Consider the following 19,308-nt stretch of genomic DNA (forward strand, 5'->3'; position numbering starts at 1 on the left):
CATGAGCATTTTACTTGACCAAAGCCTTCACTGATCTAAAAATAATCAATCAAATTCAGCGAATGGCAAGACTGCAAATTGGCTAAGAAATGTGTGTTGCGCAAGCACTGTTGTGGGAGATAATTGGTTGGTAAACCGATTAAGCCAATGGCTATGCGACTGGCAGATTCTCACAATCAAACAGGCATGGCAGCAGTAGAGGGAAACTGTAATAAAGCTTGAGCCCTATAGATGGCGCTCATATACTATACCTTTTAACTTTGACTCAAAATGCATTGTCGGAGAAATCTAGATTCTTCCCCTTAGATATTCTCCTCCAATGCTTTTTGAGAAGGACAGAGAAGAGGACATATATGATTGGTATTGGTATAATGTGGTGTGTGTGTGTGTGTGTGTGTGTGTGTGTGCGTGCAAGTGTGTGTGCGTGCAAGTGTGTGTGTGTGTGTGTGTGTGTGTGTGTGTGTGTGTGTGTGTGTGTGTGTGTGTGTGTGTGTGTGTGTGTGTGTGTGTGTGTGTGTGTGTGTGTGTGTGAGAAAGAGAGGTTATGGCTGACCCATTATGATTGTCGATTTCAGCTGCGACAGAAAAGAACATCTACCAATAAGGTGTAATAAAGGTATTTATTGCAAATATTGTCCATTAAAAAAGCACAGATTATATAAAAAGCCATATCAGTAAAGTACTGTACTCAATGCCATCCTACTCTCTATGAAGGAATGAGTGTGTGTGAGAGAGAGGACATGGTCTCCCACTGAACAAGTTCAATTATGAAGGCACTTTCATTATCACAAAGAGTGGACCTCCAGGCACAGACTGGTAGTGGTCTATAGGGGCAGTTGAACTCATTGATCACCAGAGATTGAACTCGACCCCACTACCGAACAGAGAAATGTTAACTGTTGGGCCGATTTTGAAGCCGGTACCCAGAAATTTTGCCTCAAGCCCGTCCACCCCGATCCCAACTCCAGTGTCCGCTGAGAGACCCACCGTCGCCTTCACCGGCCCAGCGGACGCAGAGGCACTGGCGATCTCTGCCTTGGCTATGGCTTTCGCACCCAGCAGTGACACACCGGCACCAGCACTTGCGTTGGGTCCTTTGGCCTCTGCATCAAACACGCTCCACTCAGCTCGGGCCAGGCCTACTCCTGTCGCCGCATACACACCTGCCTTGGGTATACGCCGACCTGTTTTATTTTCAAAACCATTAGAAAAGGTGCCCGTGCCTGAGTATGTTCCTGTGGCTGAAGCGCTGCCGTCCCGGTCAAAGTTATCTATAGCATCCAGGACCCCCTGTGCACCAACAGTGACATTGGCACCCGCACGCACGACTGCATGGCCTGCAAAACAAGAGAGAGAGAGAGAGAGAGAGGGAGGAAGGGAGAGATAGAGAGAGAGAGGGAGGGAGGGAGGGAGAGAGAGAGATACTTGTTTCAAGTTGTGTTTCTTCCTACAGTTTTGATAACATGCACAGGGTTAGTTTTAATACTGCTAGTTTGTCAAATGCTTCCAAATCTTAACGGTAGTGTAATGTCAAAAAGGCCTATCAGTCTGTTGATCCGGCTGTGTGCTTCAACCCAAACAAATGGGAAAGATGTGCACCGTCTATCAACATCATTTGGTACAAATCTTTCAGATTCATTTCATGTGAGTTATAGCTGAATCTACACAATTGATGGTGTGGGACATGGACCCATATTGACATTGATTACTTTTGAAATCTGACACTGATTTTGGAGTGCAATGTGATACCAGAAGGAGGTTTTGAATGATAAACTTGGATTGGATTATTTATTTTACCTTCGGCTGTGAGATCTGTCATCTTGGAGGAATGAAAACCTGTTGGGACAAAGAGGAATGGTTTACTATATCAAGAATCAACATCCCAGACTGAAGCTAGAATCGTAAGACAGTACAACTTTGAATTCATATTTTGAAATTGTATGAATTAGTTTAGATTTCCCCATTGCTTAGCCTATAGGTAATTCCCAAAAGCCAAGCATTGAAAAAGATTGTACTGTATTACCTCATGTTTTGTCTATAACAATTGATTTTCGTTTACTAACTTAGTATATCTCTATGAAGAAAGCCATCGTTTTTAGGCGGTGTGGTTGACAGTATTAGCCTACCTTTGTGATGGATGTCTTGAGTCGACAGGTGTCCTTTGGCAGTGTATATGTTGTATGTTGCTCTTCTTAAAAGATAGAAAGAGAGCTGCACACTCTTGCTCTGATGCTATTTATTTATTTAACCAACGTTTCTCCAGCAAGCTGCCTTCTTCAAGGTTTACATCTGCTCTGTTTCAATCTGCTCTCTTTCAATCTGCTCTCTTTCTGTCTTTTAAGTTTCACCCTCCAGCCTGCACCTCCACCAAACTATGGAGTGCCTTTTCTTCCCTGTACATGCTTGCCTTGTGAGTGTTTATATAGTGGAGTGGATGGTGGGCGGGGTGGTGGTCTTCCTGGACACACATCCTGGATCGGCCTTCTCCTCTTTACATGAACACCAGGCTTTTCTGAGAAGTCACCTGACTAAACAGAGATATCCACATGCACCAATTAGAGAAATGTACTTTCTGTTTTGACAGCGTGTGTGAAGAAAGAAAGAGAGAGAGAGTGTGTGTGCCTGCAAGTGTACGTGCACTACTAATTCAGAAATTCATTTTTACACCCATTGGTCGAGAGGGATATTAACTAGCCAACTAGCATGCAGTGGGTGATATTACAGAGAATAATGCCTTTAATGTTTTATTACAGAAATAACTGCCAATAGGTTGTCATTGAATCTCCCCCCATAAAATGTTGCTGTTCATTAGTTATGATCTCAGTTTTGAGCTATGGTGAAGCGTAACAGTGCATATGCAAAACATTGTGAAACTGACATTTATTTTGACTTTTGTTGGACATTCAATATGTAGGCTAGGCTATATCTTACTGGTTGTTTGTAGTCTGTCTGTCTATCTCTAGTGTGTGGAAAGTATCCAGCAAATTGGTTCTTCGATGAATATGTGTAGGCCTAGTACTTGTTTCTGTGGTCACCGAAACTACAGCATTTATAGAGAAGTCAAGCTGCAAAAATGCATCATGGAATGTTGCCACTGGCCATGCAGGTAGAACTAGTTACATATCAGGATGTAGTTGAATTATCTGTCAACCTGTACATTTTTCATCGTTAGGGGACACAGTTTATCTGAAGCTAATCTATTTCCAGTTTTTGTGAGCCAAATCCAGAATGTATTATATATGAATGGATATGTTCATAGGTGTGTGTGTGTTGTCATTCCAATGAGGGATAAGTGCTTAATTTGAGAGTGACCTGAACAATAGCAAGCCCAGGATGTAAATAATGAAATCACATTTAAATCATACATGCACCATTTCTAGTCTAGTACTTGCATAAAAACTAGGCTTAAGGGTGCCCTCTGATCAGATCTTGACAGTTTTTCGGGAAAAGGCACATTTAATTGCGAAAGAGTATGGTTATGAGGGGTCTGTTTTGTTTAACTAAATGGCATATCATCATGGATATCATAGACCAATTCAGCTCACCAGTAGGCACATTTCACGTGCCTCTGTTGCTTGAATGCAACAATTGAATTGGATTCAATTGGATTGTCTGTTGATCTTTTTTCATCATGCTTAATCGAGTTGTTGGGAGTGTTTTAGAGATTGTTTAACGTCGTCATTGCTCGGCTTTACCCTTTGTTGGTTTGTATGACTTCTTCAACTGGTCCCCACATGGATGTCTCAGTTCAGTTGTCAATCTCCATTCAAAATGGGGCTAAGAATAGTATAGATGGATGCCTTTTCCATATGACCCATATTTCTCTGTGTTGCAGAAGGACATTCAAGCAAACAATGTTAATAACAAAATGAAACGTGAATCTGGGTTTGCACTATTGTAGGCCTATAGCCTACTGCTGACCATCTAAACATCTCCTAAAAGTATAATGTCAGATATATAGGCACAGTAATGCCTCTCTTTGCCTTTCTCCTATCTTCCCCTGAAGAGCTAACCTCCCCTTATAGTAGAGTATAACTTATTTTCTTAATTCAAAGGTAACAATAGGTAACACTGAATGTACTGAAAGCCAGAGTGTTGATATACTTTAAGAAATGACGTATCCACCTGTAATATGCGTATTATGCATGTTCATTAACTTGAACTTATTGACCCCTCAAATTGGGATAGTAAGAAGTCGAAGTTGTCTTTGTTTTCTGATGTCTGTTCTCTGGCAAAAATGTACCCTAAGAATGAGACTGATGGAACATTAGTCATGTTAGTCGTTGAATAGGCATCTACTAGAAAGATTGAATTTGAGCTGGTGCGAAGATTGGTCCTACTTTGTATTGCCTGTTGAGGTGCTGTAATAGAGGAGCTGTTACCATAGTTGCGGTGTCGTGTGATCTTATTGTATGTTTAATTTTGGCTTCAGCTTTTACTATTCATATTCCCATCAGACGACAGTTTTTTCCTCAAGTAACCAACAGAAACAATTAATGTTTGTCACCTTTTGCGGAATGCCTGAAAATGTTATGGTTATCGTTAAACCCCCCCCTACAACCTTTAATACGCGTAATGACTCCATAACAATGATGCTTCTCGTACCGTTGTCCGTTATGGTTTATGAGTTGACTTCTCTTGTATTTTTGTTTGTTTAGCTTATGTCTAGATGTTGCTCTTTTATTCCCCAAAAATATGTATGATGGCTTCTGCAGGCCCTGCTACAGTATGATGGTCTCATATCTCACTCTGTTTTGAGTAGTCAACATTTTATTTTATTTTATCAGGTCTTTTTTGGTTGCGTTAAGCAAAATTTGTAATTATGGATGAACTTTGAATGTATGTACATTAAAGTTCATGGGACCAAATTTTGTAATTGGGAGTTCAAGTCTCAATGTTGTTATGTACGCTTGCAAATCCACCCTTTTTTAAAATGTAGTAATACTGTAACTAAAACAACCAATGAACGCTCAGCAGACACTGAGTTGGGACTCATTTGTGTGGCAATATAAGCTGTAGTCATGACTGGATGATATATTGATGTACCAATGAAATGGATATTTAGATTTGCAATGAATCACTATCAATATTCCTGCAATATGTTTTGGTAGTATAAATAGTGGGCTGCGGATTGAAAGAAAGAGGCATGTTGATGGGATGTTGTATGCAGAGCAATAATGACTAAAGTCTGAGTTGGAGTTATGATTTGCTGAGCAGTGTAGATGGGCCAACGTTAGGTAAGATGCATGGCAGGTATCACTCTGAGCTGTACCCGGGCCTGGGGTCTCCAGCACGTCTTGTGGCAACTTTCATTTAACATTTAAGCATTGGTAGGAGGTCATCTAATTAATTGAATATAGGTTACCTGTAACTTTGCAAACCTATAAGTAGTGTTTTTAGTGGTTCGTAGTTGGCTTATAGATGCCACTGAGTGATCATCAAGGATCTAACATCTGCATCTTGAAGTGATGTTATGCAGTGCCGCAATAAAACCAGCGAGGGTTTTCTTGCCCTTTGCCATTTAAAGCTGTTTGTTGCAACCAGAAAACGACAAGAACAGTAGCACGCTATTCATTATCCAAATTTGATACAGTTTTTGTAGTTTTTGATACAATTATAGATTAGATTAGATTCAACTTTATTATCCTTTATTGTCCTTGTCGTCATGTTATTATGGCTTGGCTTGTACATGAATTATGCTGATTGATATTTCCATCCCATCACCTGAACACCAGAACTCTTCACACACTTTCAATATCCTTGATGGATATCCTTTGGAGATTCACTTCCACTCTCTGGTTTTCTATTGCTGATACACTCCATTGCTGACACACTCTTAAGCAGAACTGAAAGTCTCAAACCAGGACTAGCCTCATTAGAAATGGATACTGAATGATGGACAGCAGATGATTACCCTGGTTATTCTCTCTCCCTCTCTCTCAAAGGTTATGATATCAGCTGGCTGCCCCCAGATCGTCCTATCCCCTTCCAGCCCCTCACTGCTGTCCTGGACATCAGTGCAACTGGGCCATTCTGTGGTTAGGACACATTGACAGATATTATGAAAGAGCTCCAGTTGTTTCAGGTCACTTCAGGTAAGGCAAAACAGTTGATTGATCTATTTTGTGCCTCTTTTAGTCACTCCATTTCTATTGGAGTTGCACTTTGAAAGAAACTGCTCATTGGAGGCACAGTTATTCATTCAGCTAAAGGGAGACATCAGCAAGACATCCATCATGTTGGTGTCTGGGTGAGATACATTTTGTTTATTATGTTGTTGATAAGTCCCTCAATTGATGATTCAAATGATTTATCAGATCTTATGACTCACTTAAGCTGACCTTGACAGAAACCTTTATTGCGCCCAGTCCTTTCATGATAGAGTTTGAGCCACATCAGATGTACCACTTCATGGTTTCCATGGACCATGTTGAAGACTTCAAAATAATGTCACTTGAGTTCTACTCTCAACGTCTTCTGTATCTTGAATGGAGGAAGAGAAGAATTACAATCAGTCACCTGCTGCTCACACAACTTCCGAGGCACAATGGGTAAACACAGCAACAATCCCATTTGCTTAATATAACAAAATAACCGATTGCAAATTAACTAAAAGCATAACTTCCTACAGGCTGGCATACAAGGCTTGGATGAACTGTAGGCACTCATTAGATGTCAGCTCATGTGTACCGTGCATGTGCATGCCGACTCCTCTTGTTTCTTGATAATCTCCATTTTGAAATGATCTCTGGTAGCGCGGCCCACTCTTTTCCAATTGACATTAGATCCCAGAGTCTGCCTTTAAGAAGTTTTGTTGAAATAGAACTATCGATTTGACCTTTTGAAGGAAAATAAACTAAAATTCCCAGAAGTTTCTGTGTTGAACTTTGCACTCCCAGCAAAGGAAAATACCAGGACTTGGGACTTTGTATTGTTCCTCATTGTTACAAGGAGCTGGCGAGATGAGCCTGGTGGCTGCAGGCTAGCCAACAACAGTCGCTCATTTATCTGATGTTTTGCAATGTAAACAAAATATTATGCAATGTAAACAAAATATGAGCAGACTTAGTAGGAGTCTCAATCAGTTCAATCAGTTAACTGTAAATAGCCGGTTATGTCATCTCAGGCTAGTTAGGTATGTCCACTGATGTACTGCAAAATACCAGAGACGCTGCAAGGGTGAATCCCTGTGACATGTATTCTAAGTTTTGAGAGAAATAGTACATTTTGGAAAAGAAATGTGCTGTTTTGGCAAATGTGTTAACTGTTTTGGAGAACTGTTTTTTGTTTTGAAAAGTTGAATACTGTTTTCAAGAAATGTGCTTAAGCAATTGAGAAAAACTGTAGCTAAGTTAGATGACCTCTGAAATAATAAATGACTCATAAAATGAGGGTGTTATATTTGAAAGAAGGCAAAAAGGGCAATAGGCTTGAACCCAGCGTCATCGCTACTTGCAGCTGTATTTACTAGTACGGGTCTAAGCAGCGAAGCAGAACAGCTTTGGAGGAGAAGATGTTTAAAGTCTGGTACAACACTGAAAACACAACAGAATACATCCTGAGCATTTCAGACTTTTCAAAATTACAGGAAACGCTAACAAAACTTTATATCAGTCACTCAAAACACATCATGGTAATGTTTGTGTGTTCTCTTAGCTAAATTTATTATTATTATTATATTAATAATTATAATTATTATAATTATTATTATCTGGCTGGGCCAAGAGTGGAGAACAACTTGATAAGGTACCACTGAATATCTGTGGTGAGACATGAGCATTTTACTTGACCAAAGCCTTCACTGATCTAAAAATAATCAATCAAATTCAGCGAATGGCACGACTGCAAATTGGCTAAGAAATGTGTGTTGCGCAAGCACTGTTGTGGGAGATAATTGGTTGGTAAACCGATTAAGCCAATGGCTATGCGACTGGCAGATTCTCACAATCAAACAGGCATGGCAGCAGCAGAGGGAAACTGTAATAAAGCTTGAGCCCTATAGATGGCGCTCATATACTATACCTTTTAACTTTGACTCAAAATGCATTGTCGGAGAAATCTAGATTCTTCCCCTTAGATATTCTCCTCCAATGCTTTTTGAGAAGGACAGAGAAGAGGACATATATGATTGGTATTGGTATAATGTGGTGTGTGTGTGTGTGTGTGTGTGTGTGTGTGCGTGCAAGTGTGTGTGCGTGCAAGTGTGTGTGTGTGTGTGTGTGTGTGTGTGTGTGTGTGTGTGTGTGTGTGTGTGTGTGTGTGTGTGTGTGTGAGAAAGAGAGGTTATGGCTGACCCATTATGATTGTCGATTTCAGCTGCGACAGAAAAGAACATCTACCAATAAGGTGTAATAAAGGTATTTATTGCAAATATTGTCCATTAAAAAAGCACAGATTATATAAAAAGCCATATCAGTAAAGTACTGTACTCAATGCCATCCTACTCTCTATGAAGGAATGAGTGTGTGTGAGAGAGAGGACATGGTCTCCCACTGAACAAGTTCAATTATGAAGGCACTTTCATTATCACAAAGAGTGGACCTCCAGGCACAGACTGGTAGTGGTCTATAGGGGCAGTTGAACTCATTGATCACCAGAGATTGAACTCGACCCCACTACCGAACAGAGAAATGTTAACTGTTGGGCCGATTTTGAAGCCGGTACCCAGAAATTTTGCCTCAAGCCCGTCCACCCCGATCCCAACTCCAGTGTCCGCTGAGAGACCCACCGTCGCCTTCACCGGCCCAGCGGACGCAGAGGCACTGGCGATCTCTGCCTTGGCTATGGCTTTCGCACCCAGCAGTGACACACCGGCACCAGCACTTGCGTTGGGTCCTTTGGCCTCTGCATCAAACACGCTCCACTCAGCTCGGGCCAGGCCTACTCCTGTCGCCGCATACACACCTGCCTTGGGTATACGCCGACCTGTTTTATTTTCAAAACCATTAGAAAAGGTGCCCGTGCCTGAGTATGTTCCTGTGGCTGAAGCGCTGCCGTCCCGGTCAAAGTTATCTATAGCATCCAGGACCCCCTGTGCACCAACAGTGACATTGGCACCCGCACGCACGACTGCATGGCCTGCAAAACAAGAGAGAGAGAGAGAGAGAGAGGGAGGAAGGGAGAGATAGAGAGAGGGAGGGAGGGAGGGAGAGAGAGAGATACTTGTTTCAAGTTGTGTTTCTTCCTACAGTTTTGATAACATGCACAGGGTTAGTTTTAATACTGCTAGTTTGTCAAATGCTTCCAAATCTTAACGGTAGTGTAATGTCAAAAAGGCCTATCAGTCTGTTGATCCGGCTGTGTGCTTCAACCCAAACAAATGGGAAAGATGTGCACCGTCTATCAACATCATTTGGTACAAATCTTTCAGATTCATTTCATGTGAGTTATAGCTGAATCTACACAATTGATGGTGTGGGACATGGACCCATATTGACATTGATTACTTTTGAAATCTGACACTGATTTTGGAGTGCAATGTGATACCAGAAGGAGGTTTTGAATGATAAACTTGGATTGGATTATTTATTTTACCTTCGGCTGTGAGATCTGTCATCTTGGAGGAATGAAAACCTGTTGGGACAAAGAGGAATGGTTTACTATATCAAGAATCAACATCCCAGACTGAAGCTAGAATCGTAAGACAGTACAACTTTGAATTCATATTTTGAAATTGTATGAATTAGTTTAGATTTCCCCATTGCTTAGCCTATAGGTAATTCCCAAAAGCCAAGCATTGAAAAAGATTGTACTGTATTACCTCATGTTTTGTCTATAACAATTGATTTTCGTTTACTAACTTAGTATATCTCTATGAAGAAAGCCATCGTTTTTAGGCGGTGTGGTTGACAGTATTAGCCTACCTTTGTGATGGATGTCTTGAGTCGACAGGTGTCCTTTGGCAGTGTATATGTTGTATGTTGCTCTTCTTAAAAGATAGAAAGAGAGCTGCACACTCTTGCTCTGATGCTATTTATTTATTTAACCAACGTTTCTCCAGCAAGCTGCCTTCTTCAAGGTTTACATCTGCTCTGTTTCAATCTGCTCTCTTTCAATCTGCTCTCTTTCTGTCTTTTAAGTTTCACCCTCCAGCCTGCACCTCCACCAAACTATGGAGTGCCTTTTCTTCCCTGTACATGCTTGCCTTGTGAGTGTTTATATAGTGGAGTGGATGGTGGGCGGGGTGGTGGTCTTCCTGGACACACATCCTGGATCGGCCTTCTCCTCTTTACATGAACACCAGGCTTTTCTGAGAAGTCACCTGACTAAACAGAGATATCCACATGCACCAATTAGAGAAATGTACTTTCTGTTTTGACAGCGTGTGTGAAGAAAGAAAGAGAGAGAGAGTGTGTGTGCCTGCAAGTGTACGTGCACTACTAATTCAGAAATTCATTTTTACACCCATTGGTCGAGAGGGATATTAACTAGCCAACTAGCATGCAGTGGGTGATATTACAGAGAATAATGCCTTTAATGTTTTATTACAGAAATAACTGCCAATAGGTTGTCATTGAATCTCCCCCCATAAAATGTTGCTGTTCATTAGTTATGATCTCAGTTTTGAGCTATGGTGAAGCGTAACAGTGCATATGCAAAACATTGTGAAACTGACATTTATTTTGACTTTTGTTGGCCATTCAATATGTAGGCTAGGCTATATCTTACTGGTTGTTTGTAGTCTGTCTGTCTATCTCTAGTGTGTGGAAAGTATCCAGCAAATTGGTTCTTCGATGAATATGTGTAGGCCTAGTACTTGTTTCTGTGGTCACCGAAACTACAGCATTTATAGAGAAGTCAAGCTGCAAAAATGCATCATGGAATGTTGCCACTGGCCATGCAGGTAGAACTAGTTACATATCAGGATGTAGTTGAATTATCTGTCAACCTGTACATTTTTCATCGTTAGGGGACACAGTTTATCTGAAGCTAATCTATTTCCAGTTTTTGTGAGCCAAATCCAGAATGTATTATATATGAATGGATATGTTCATAGGTGTGTGTGTGTTGTCATTCCAATGAGGGATAAGTGCTTAATTTGAGAGTGACCTGAACAATAGCAAGCCCAGGATGTAAATAATGAAATCACATTTAAATCATACATGCACCATTTCTAGTCTAGTACTTGCATAAAAACTAGGCTTAAGGGTGCCCTCTGATCAGATCTTGACAGTTTTTCGGGAAAAGGCACATTTAATTGCGAAAGAGTATGGTTATGAGGGGTCTGTTTTGTTTAACTAAATGGCATATCATCATGGATATCATAGACCAATTCAGCTCACCAGTAGGCACATTTCACGTGCCTCTGTTGCTTGAATGCAACAATTGAATTGGATTCAATTGGATTGTCTGTTGATCTTTTTTCATCATGCTTAATCGAGTTGTTGGGAGTGTTTTAGAGATTGTTTAACGTCGTCATTGCTCGGCTTTACCCTTTGTTGGTTTGTATGACTTCTTCAACTGGTCCCCACATGGATGTCTCAGTTCAGTTGTCAATCTCCATTCAAAATGGGGCTAAGAATAGTATAGATGGATGCCTTTTCCATATGACCCATATTTCTCTGTGTTGCAGAAGGACATTCAAGCAAACAATGTTAATAACAAAATGAAACGTGAATCTGGGTTTGCACTATTGTAGGCCTATAGCCTACTGCTGACCATCTAAACATCTCCTAAAAGTATAATGTCAGATATATAGGCACAGTAATGCCTCTCTTTGCCTTTCTCCTATCTTCCCCTGAAGAGCTAACCTCCCCTTATAGTAGAGTATAACTTATTTTCTTAATTCAAAGGTAACAATAGGTAACACTGAATGTACTGAAAGCCAGAGTGTTGATATACTTTAAGAAATGACGTATCCACCTGTAATATGCGTATTATGCATGTTCATTAACTTGAACTTATTGACCCCTCAAATTGGGATAGTAAGAAGTCGAAGTTGTCTTTGTTTTCTGATGTCTGTTCTCTGGCAAAAATGTACCCTAAGAATGAGACTGATGGAACATTAGTCATGTTAGTCGTTGAATAGGCATCTACTAGAAAGATTGAATTTGAGCTGGTGCGAAGATTGGTCCTACTTTGTATTGCCTGTTGAGGTGCTGTAATAGAGGAGCTGTTACCATAGTTGCGGTGTCGTGTGATCTTATTGTATGTTTAATTTTGGCTTCAGCTTTTACTATTCATATTCCCATCAGACGACAGTTTTTTCCTCAAGTAACCAACAGAAACAATTAATGTTTGTCACCTTTTGCGGAATGCCTGAAAATGTTATGGTTATCGTTAAACCCCCCCCTACAACCTTTAATACGCGTAATGACTCCATAACAATGATGCTTCTCGTACCGTTGTCCGTTATGGTTTATGAGTTGACTTCTCTTGTATTTTTGTTTGTTTAGCTTATGTCTAGATGTTGCTCTTTTATTCCCCAAAAATATGTATGATGGCTTCTGCAGGCCCTGCTACAGTATGATGGTCTCATATCTCACTCTGTTTTGAGTAGTCAACATTTTATTTTATTTTATCAGGTCTTTTTTGGTTGCGTTAAGCAAAATTTGTAATTATGGATGAACTTTGAATGTATGTACATTAAAGTTCATGGGACCAAATTTTGTAATTGGGAGTTCAAGTCTCAATGTTGTTATGTACGCTTGCAAATCCACCCTTTTTTAAAATGTAGTAATACTGTAACTAAAACAACCAATGAACGCTCAGCAGACACTGAGTTGGGACTCATTTGTGTGGCAATATAAGCTGTAGTCATGACTGGATGATATATTGATGTACCAATGAAATGGATATTTAGATTTGCAATGAATCACTATCAATATTCCTGCAATATGTTTTGGTAGTATAAATAGTGGGCTGCGGATTGAAAGAAAGAGGCATGTTGATGGGATGTTGTATGCAGAGCAATAATGACTAAAGTCTGAGTTGGAGTTATGATTTGCTGAGCAGTGTAGATGGGCCAACGTTAGGTAAGATGCATGGCAGGTATCACTCTGAGCTGTACCCGGGCCTGGGGTCTCCAGCACGTCTTGTGGCAACTTTCATTTAACATTTAAGCATTGGTAGGAGGTCATCTAATTAATTGAATATAGGTTACCTGTAACTTTGCAAACCTATAAGTAGTGTTTTTAGTGGTTCGTAGTTGGCTTATAGATGCCACTGAGTGATCATCAAGGATCTAACATCTGCATCTTGAAGTGATGTTATGCAGTGCCGCAATAAAACCAGCGAGGGTTTTCTTGCCCTTTGCCATTTAAAGCTGTTTGTTGCAACCAGAAAACGACAAGAACAGTAGCACGCTATTCATTATCCAAATTTGATACAGTTTTTGTAGTTTTTGATACAATTATAGATTAGATTAGATTCAACTTTATTATCCTTTATTGTCCTTGTCGTCATGTTATTATGGCTTGGCTTGTACATGAATTATGCTGATTGATATTTCCATCCCATCACCTGAACACCAGAACTCTTCACACACTTTCAATATCCTTGATGGATATCCTTTGGAGATTCACTTCCACTCTCTGGTTTTCTATTGCTGATACACTCCATTGCTGACACACTCTTAAGCAGAACTGAAAGTCTCAAACCAGGACTAGCCTCATTAGAAATGGATACTGAATGATGGACAGCAGATGATTACCCTGGTTATTCTCTCTCCCTCTCTCTCAAAGGTTATGATATCAGCTGGCTGCCCCCAGATCGTCCTATCCCCTTCCAGCCCCTCACTGCTGTCCTGGACATCAGTGCAACTGGGCCATTCTGTGGTTAGGACACATTGACAGATATTATGAAAGAGCTCCAGTTGTTTCAGGTCACTTCAGGTAAGGCAAAACAGTTGATTGATCTATTTTGTGCCTCTTTTAGTCACTCCATTTCTATTGGAGTTGCACTTTGAAAGAAACTGCTCATTGGAGGCACAGTTATTCATTCAGCTAAAGGGAGACATCAGCAAGACATCCATCATGTTGGTGTCTGGGTGAGATACATTTTGTTTATTATGTTGTTGATAAGTCCCTCAATTGATGATTCAAATGATTTATCAGATCTTATGACTCACTTAAGCTGACCTTGACAGAAACCTTTATTGCGCCCAGTCCTTTCATGATAGAGTTTGAGCCACATCAGATGTACCACTTCATGGTTTCCATGGACCATGTTGAAGACTTCAAAATAATGTCACTTGAGTTCTACTCTCAACGTCTTCTGTATCTTGAATGGAGGAAGAGAAGAATTACAATCAGTCACCTGCTGCTCACACAACTTCCGAGGCACAATGGGTAAACACAGCAACAATCCCATTTGCTTAATATAACAAAATAACCGATTGCAAATTAACTAAAAGCATAACTTCCTACAGGCTGGCATACAAGGCTTGGATGAACTGTAGGCACTCATTAGATGTCAGCTCATGTGTACCGTGCATGTGCATGCCGACTCCTCTTGTTTCTTGATAATCTCCATTTTGAAATGATCTCTGGTAGCGCGGCCCACTCTTTTCCAATTGACATTAGATCCCAGAGTCTGCCTTTAAGAAGTTTTGTTGAAATAGAACTATCGATTTGACCTTTTGAAGGAAAATAAACTAAAATTCCCAGAAGTTTCTGTGTTGAACTTTGCACTCCCAGCAAAGGAAAATACCAGGACTTGGGACTTTGTATTGTTCCTCATTGTTACAAGGAGCTGGCGAGATGAGCCTGGTGGCTGCAGGCTAGCCAACAACAGTCGCTCATTTATCTGATGTTTTGCAATGTAAACAAAATATTATGCAATGTAAACAAAATATGAGCAGACTTAGTAGGAGTCTCAATCAGTTCAATCAGTTAACTGTAAATAGCCGGTTATGTCATCTCAGGCTAGTTAGGTATGTCCACTGATGTACTGCAAAATACCAGAGACGCTGCAAGGGTGAATCCCTGTGACATGTATTCTAAGTTTTGAGAGAAATAGTACATTTTGGAAAAGAAATGTGCTGTTTTGGCAAATGTGTTAACTGTTTTGGAGAACTGTTTTTTGTTTTGAAAAGTTGAATACTGTTTTCAAGAAATGTGCTTAAGCAATTGAGAAAAACTGTAGCTAAGTTAGATGACCTCTGAAATAATAAATGACTCATAAAATGAGGGTGTTATATTTGAAAGAAGGCAAAAAGGGCAATAGGCTTGAACCCAGCGTCATCGCTACTTGCAGCTGTATTTACTAGTACGGGTCTAAGCAGCGAAGCAGAACAGCTTTGGAGGAGAAGATGTTTAAAGTCTGGTACAACACTGAAAACACAACAGAATACATCCTGAGCATTTCAGACTTTTCAAAATTACAGGAAACGCTAACAAAACTTTATATCAGTCACTCAAAACACATCATGGTAATGTTTGTGTGTTCTCTTAGCTAAATTTATTATTATTATTATATTAATAATTATAATTATTATAATTATTATTATCTGGCTGGGCCAAGAGTGGAGAACAACTTGATAAGGTACCACTGAATCTCTGTGGTGAGACATGAGCATTTTACTTGACCAAAGCCTTCACTGATCTAAAAATAATCAATCAAATTCAGCGAATGGCACGACTGCAAATTGGCTAAGAAATGTGTGTTGCGCAAGCACTGTTGTGGGAGATAATTGGTTGGTAAACCGATTAAGCCAATGGCTATGCGACTGGCAGATTCTCACAATCAAACAGGCATGGCAGCAGTAGAGGGAAACTGTAATAAAGCTTGAGCCCTATAGATGGCGCTCATATACTATACCTTTTAACTTTGACTCAAAATGCATTGTCGGAGAAATCTAGATTCTTCCCCTTAGATATTCTCCTCCAATGCTTTTTGAGAAGGACAGAGAAGAGGACATATATGATTGGTATTGGTATAATGTGGTGTGTGTGTGTGTGTGTGTGTGTGTGTGTGCGTGCAAGTGTGTGTGCGTGCAAGTGTGTGTGTGTGTGTGTGTGTGTGTGTGTGTGTGTGTGTGTGTGTGTGTGTGTGTGTGTGTGTGTGTGTGTGTGTGTGTGTGTGAGAAAGAGAGGTTATGGCTGACCCATTATGATTGTCGATTTCAGCTGCGACAGAAAAGAACATCTACCAATAAGGTGTAATAAAGGTATTTATTGCAAATATTGTCCATTAAAAAAGCACAGATTATATAAAAAGCCATATCAGTAAAGTACTGTACTCAATGCCATCCTACTCTCTATGAAGGAATGAGTGTGTGTGAGAGAGAGGACATGGTCTCCCACTGAACAAGTTCAATTATGAAGGCACTTTCATTATCACAAAGAGTGGACCTCCAGGCACAGACTGGTAGTGGTCTATAGGGGCAGTTGAACTCATTGATCACCAGAGATTGAACTCGACCCCACTACCGAACAGAGAAATGTTAACTGTTGGGCCGATTTTGAAGCCGGTACCCAGAAATTTTGCCTCAAGCCCGTCCACCCCGATCCCAACTCCAGTGTCCGCTGAGAGACCCACCGTCGCCTTCACCGGCCCAGCGGACGCAGAGGCACTGGCGATCTCTGCCTTGGCTATGGCTTTCGCACCCAGCAGTGACACACCGGCACCAGCACTTGCGTTGGGTCCTTTGGCCTCTGCATCAAACACGCTCCACTCAGCTCGGGCCAGGCCTACTCCTGTCGCCGCATACACACCTGCCTTGGGTATACGCCGACCTGTTTTATTTTCAAAACCATTAGAAAAGGTGCCCGTGCCTGAGTATGTTCCTGTGGCTGAAGCGCTGCCGTCCCGGTCAAAGTTATCTATAGCATCCAGGACCCCCTGTGCACCAACAGTGACATTGGCACCCGCACGCACGACTGCATGGCCTGCAAAACAAGAGAGAGAGAGAGAGAGAGAGAGAGAGAGAGGGAGGAAGGGAGAGATAGAGAGAGAGAGGGAGGGAGGGAGAGAGAGAGATACTTGTTTCAAGTTGTGTTTCTTCCTACAGTTTTGATAACATGCACAGGGTTAGTTTTAATACTGCTAGTTTGTCAAATGCTTCCAAATCTTAACGGTAGTGTAATGTCAAAAAGGCCTATCAGTCTGTTGATCCGGCTGTGTGCTTCAACCCAAACAAATGGGAAAGATGTGCACCGTCTATCAACATCATTTGGTACAAATCTTTCAGATTCATTTCATGTGAGTTATAGCTGAATCTACACAATTGATGGTGTGGGACATGGACCCATATTGACATTGATTACTTTTGAAATCTGACACTGATTTTGGAGTGCAATGTGATACCAGAAGGAGGTTTTGAATGATAAACTTGGATTGGATTATTTATTTTACCTTCGGCTGTGAGATCTGTCATCTTGGAGGAATGAAAACCTGTTGGGACAAAGAGGAATGGTTTACTATATCAAGAATCAACATCCCAGACTGAAGCTAGAATCGTAAGACAGTACAACTTTGAATTCATATTTTGAAATTGTATGAATTAGTTTAGATTTCCCCATTGCTTAGCCTATAGGTAATTCCCAAAAGCCAAGCATTGAAAAAGATTGTACTGTATTACCTCATGTTTTGTCTATAACAATTGATTTTCGTTTACTAACTTAGTATATCTCTATGAAGAAAGCCATCGTTTTTAGGCGGTGTGGTTGACAGTATTAGCCTACCTTTGTGATGGATGTCTTGAGTCGACAGGTGTCCTTTGGCAGTGTATATGTTGTATGTTGCTCTTCTTAAAAGATAGAAAGAGAGCTGCACACTCTTGCTCTGATGCTATTTATTTATTTAACCAACGTTTCTCCAGCAAGCTGCCTTCTTCAAGGTTTACATCTGCTCTGTTTCAATCTGCTCTCTTTCAATCTGCTCTCTTTCTGTCTTTTAAGTTTCACCCTCCAGCCTGCACCTCCACCAAACTATGGAGTGCCTTTTCTTCCCTGTACATGCTTGCCTTGTGAGTGTTTATATAGTGGAGTGGATGGTGGGCGGGGTGGTGGTCTTCCTGGACACACATCCTGGATCGGCCTTCTCCTCTTTACATGAACACCAGGCTTTTCTGAGAAGTCACCTGACTAAACAGAGATATCCACATGCACCAATTAGAGAAATGTACTTTCTGTTTTGACAGCGTGTGTGAAGAAAGAAAGAGAGAGAGAGTGTGTGTGCCTGCAAGTGTACGTGCACTACTAATTCAGAAATTCATTTTTACACCCATTGGTCGAGAGGGATATTAACTAGCCAACTAGCATGCAGTGGGTGATATTACAGAGAATAATGCCTTTAATGTTTTATTACAGAAATAACTGCCAATAGGTTGTCATTGAATCTCCCCCCATAAAATGTTGCTGTTCATTAGTTATGATCTCAGTTTTGAGCTATGGTGAAGCGTAACAGTGCATATGCAAAACATTGTGAAACTGACATTTATTTTGACTTTTGTTGGACATTCAATATGTAGGCTAGGCTATATCTTACTGGTTGTTTGTAGTCTGTCTGTCTATGTCTAGTGTGTGGAAAGTATCCAGCAAATTGGTTCTTCGATGAATATGTGTAGGCCTAGTACTTGTTTCTGTGGTCACCGAAACTACAGCATTTATAGAGAAGTCAAGCTGCAAAAATGCATCATGGAATGTTGCCACTGGCCATGCAGGTAGAACTAGTTACATATCAGGATGTAGTTGAATTATCTGTCAACCTGTACATTTTTCATCGTTAGGGGACACAGTTTATCTGAAGCTAATCTATTTCCAGTTTTTGTGAGCCAAATCCAGAATGTATTATATATGAATGGATATGTTCATAGGTGTGTGTGTGTTGTCATTCCAATGAGGGATAAGTGCTTAATTTGAGAGTGACCTGAACAATAGCAAGCCCAGGATGTAAATAATGAAATCACATTTAAATCATACATGCACCATTTCTAGTCTAGTACTTGCATAAAAACTAGGCTTAAGGGTGCCCTCTGATCAGATCTTGACAGTTTTTCGGGAAAAGGCACATTTAATTGCGAAAGAGTATGGTTATGAGGGGTCTGTTTTGTTTAACTAAATGGCATATCATCATGGATATCATAGACCAATTCAGCTCACCAGTAGGCACATTTCACGTGCCTCTGTTGCTTGAATGCAACAATTGAATTGGATTCAATTGGATTGTCTGTTGATCTTTTTTCATCATGCTTAATCGAGTTGTTGGGAGTGTTTTAGAGATTGTTTAACGTCGTCATTGCTCGGCTTTACCCTTTGTTGGTTTGTATGACTTCTTCAACTGGTCCCCACATGGATGTCTCAGTTCAGTTGTCAATCTCCATTCAAAATGGGGCTAAGAATAGTATAGATGGATGCCTTTTCCATA

The 19,308-nt window shown here is 40.6% G+C and overlaps 3 protein-coding genes and 1 long non-coding RNA gene across 6 annotated transcripts in view; 1 reads left to right on the forward strand and 3 right to left on the reverse strand.

Annotated features, from left to right (window-relative positions):
* Positions 1 to 601: 601 nt before the first annotated feature.
* On the reverse strand, positions 602 to 2,412 carry LOC310808776 (uncharacterized protein). The gene is made up of 3 exons (XM_083675857.1): positions 2,127 to 2,412; positions 1,798 to 1,836; positions 602 to 1,337 (listed from the first exon to the last, which is right to left on the reverse strand). The coding sequence occupies exons 2-3, from the start codon at positions 1,817 to 1,819 to the stop codon at positions 850 to 852; spliced, it is 510 nt and encodes a 169-aa protein (XP_083531983.1). The 5' UTR covers positions 1,820 to 1,836; positions 2,127 to 2,412; the 3' UTR covers positions 602 to 849.
* LOC310808783 (uncharacterized protein) overlaps positions 1,769 to 19,308 on the forward strand; it is a 36,597-nt gene continuing 19,057 nt past the window's right edge. Inside the window, exons 1-5 of one of the 3 annotated variants that reach the window (XR_014554376.1) lie at positions 1,769 to 1,901; positions 5,946 to 6,095; positions 13,683 to 13,775; positions 13,876 to 13,987; positions 14,106 to 14,288. The gene's annotated coding sequence lies outside the window, so the exon portion shown is untranslated. Of the gene's footprint in view, positions 1,902 to 5,945; positions 6,096 to 9,505; positions 9,639 to 13,682; positions 14,289 to 17,266; positions 17,400 to 19,308 lie in introns of those variants that run through there. The other 2 variants (XM_083675864.1, XM_083675865.1) reach the window with 2 other exon arrangements.
* Positions 8,343 to 10,149, reverse strand: LOC310808778 (uncharacterized protein). Its single transcript, XM_083675859.1, has 3 exons — positions 9,864 to 10,149; positions 9,535 to 9,573; positions 8,343 to 9,078 (listed from the first exon to the last, which is right to left on the reverse strand). The coding sequence occupies exons 2-3, from the start codon at positions 9,554 to 9,556 to the stop codon at positions 8,591 to 8,593; spliced, it is 510 nt and encodes a 169-aa protein (XP_083531985.1). The 5' UTR covers positions 9,557 to 9,573; positions 9,864 to 10,149; the 3' UTR covers positions 8,343 to 8,590.
* On the reverse strand, positions 16,094 to 17,910 carry LOC310808787. Its single transcript, XR_014554381.1, has 3 exons — positions 17,625 to 17,910; positions 17,296 to 17,334; positions 16,094 to 16,829 (listed from the first exon to the last, which is right to left on the reverse strand). It is a non-coding gene; the product is annotated as an uncharacterized lncRNA (long non-coding RNA).

The sequence above is a fragment of the Argentina silus genome (genome assembly GCF_951799395.1).
Source record: "Argentina silus genome assembly, chromosome: 8".
NCBI classification, from domain to species: domain Eukaryota; kingdom Metazoa; phylum Chordata; class Actinopteri; order Argentiniformes; family Argentinidae; genus Argentina; species Argentina silus.

Coding starts and splice junctions, on each gene's coding strand:
- LOC310808776 (XM_083675857.1), bottom strand. CDS start 1,819: ATGACAGATCTCACAGCCGAAG. Junction 1,338..1,797: donor GACAGATCTCACAGCCGAAG/GTAAAATAAATA, acceptor CTTGTTTTGCAG/GCCATGCAGTCGTGCGTGCG.
- LOC310808778 (XM_083675859.1), bottom strand. CDS start 9,556: ATGACAGATCTCACAGCCGAAG. Junction 9,079..9,534: donor GACAGATCTCACAGCCGAAG/GTAAAATAAATA, acceptor CTTGTTTTGCAG/GCCATGCAGTCGTGCGTGCG.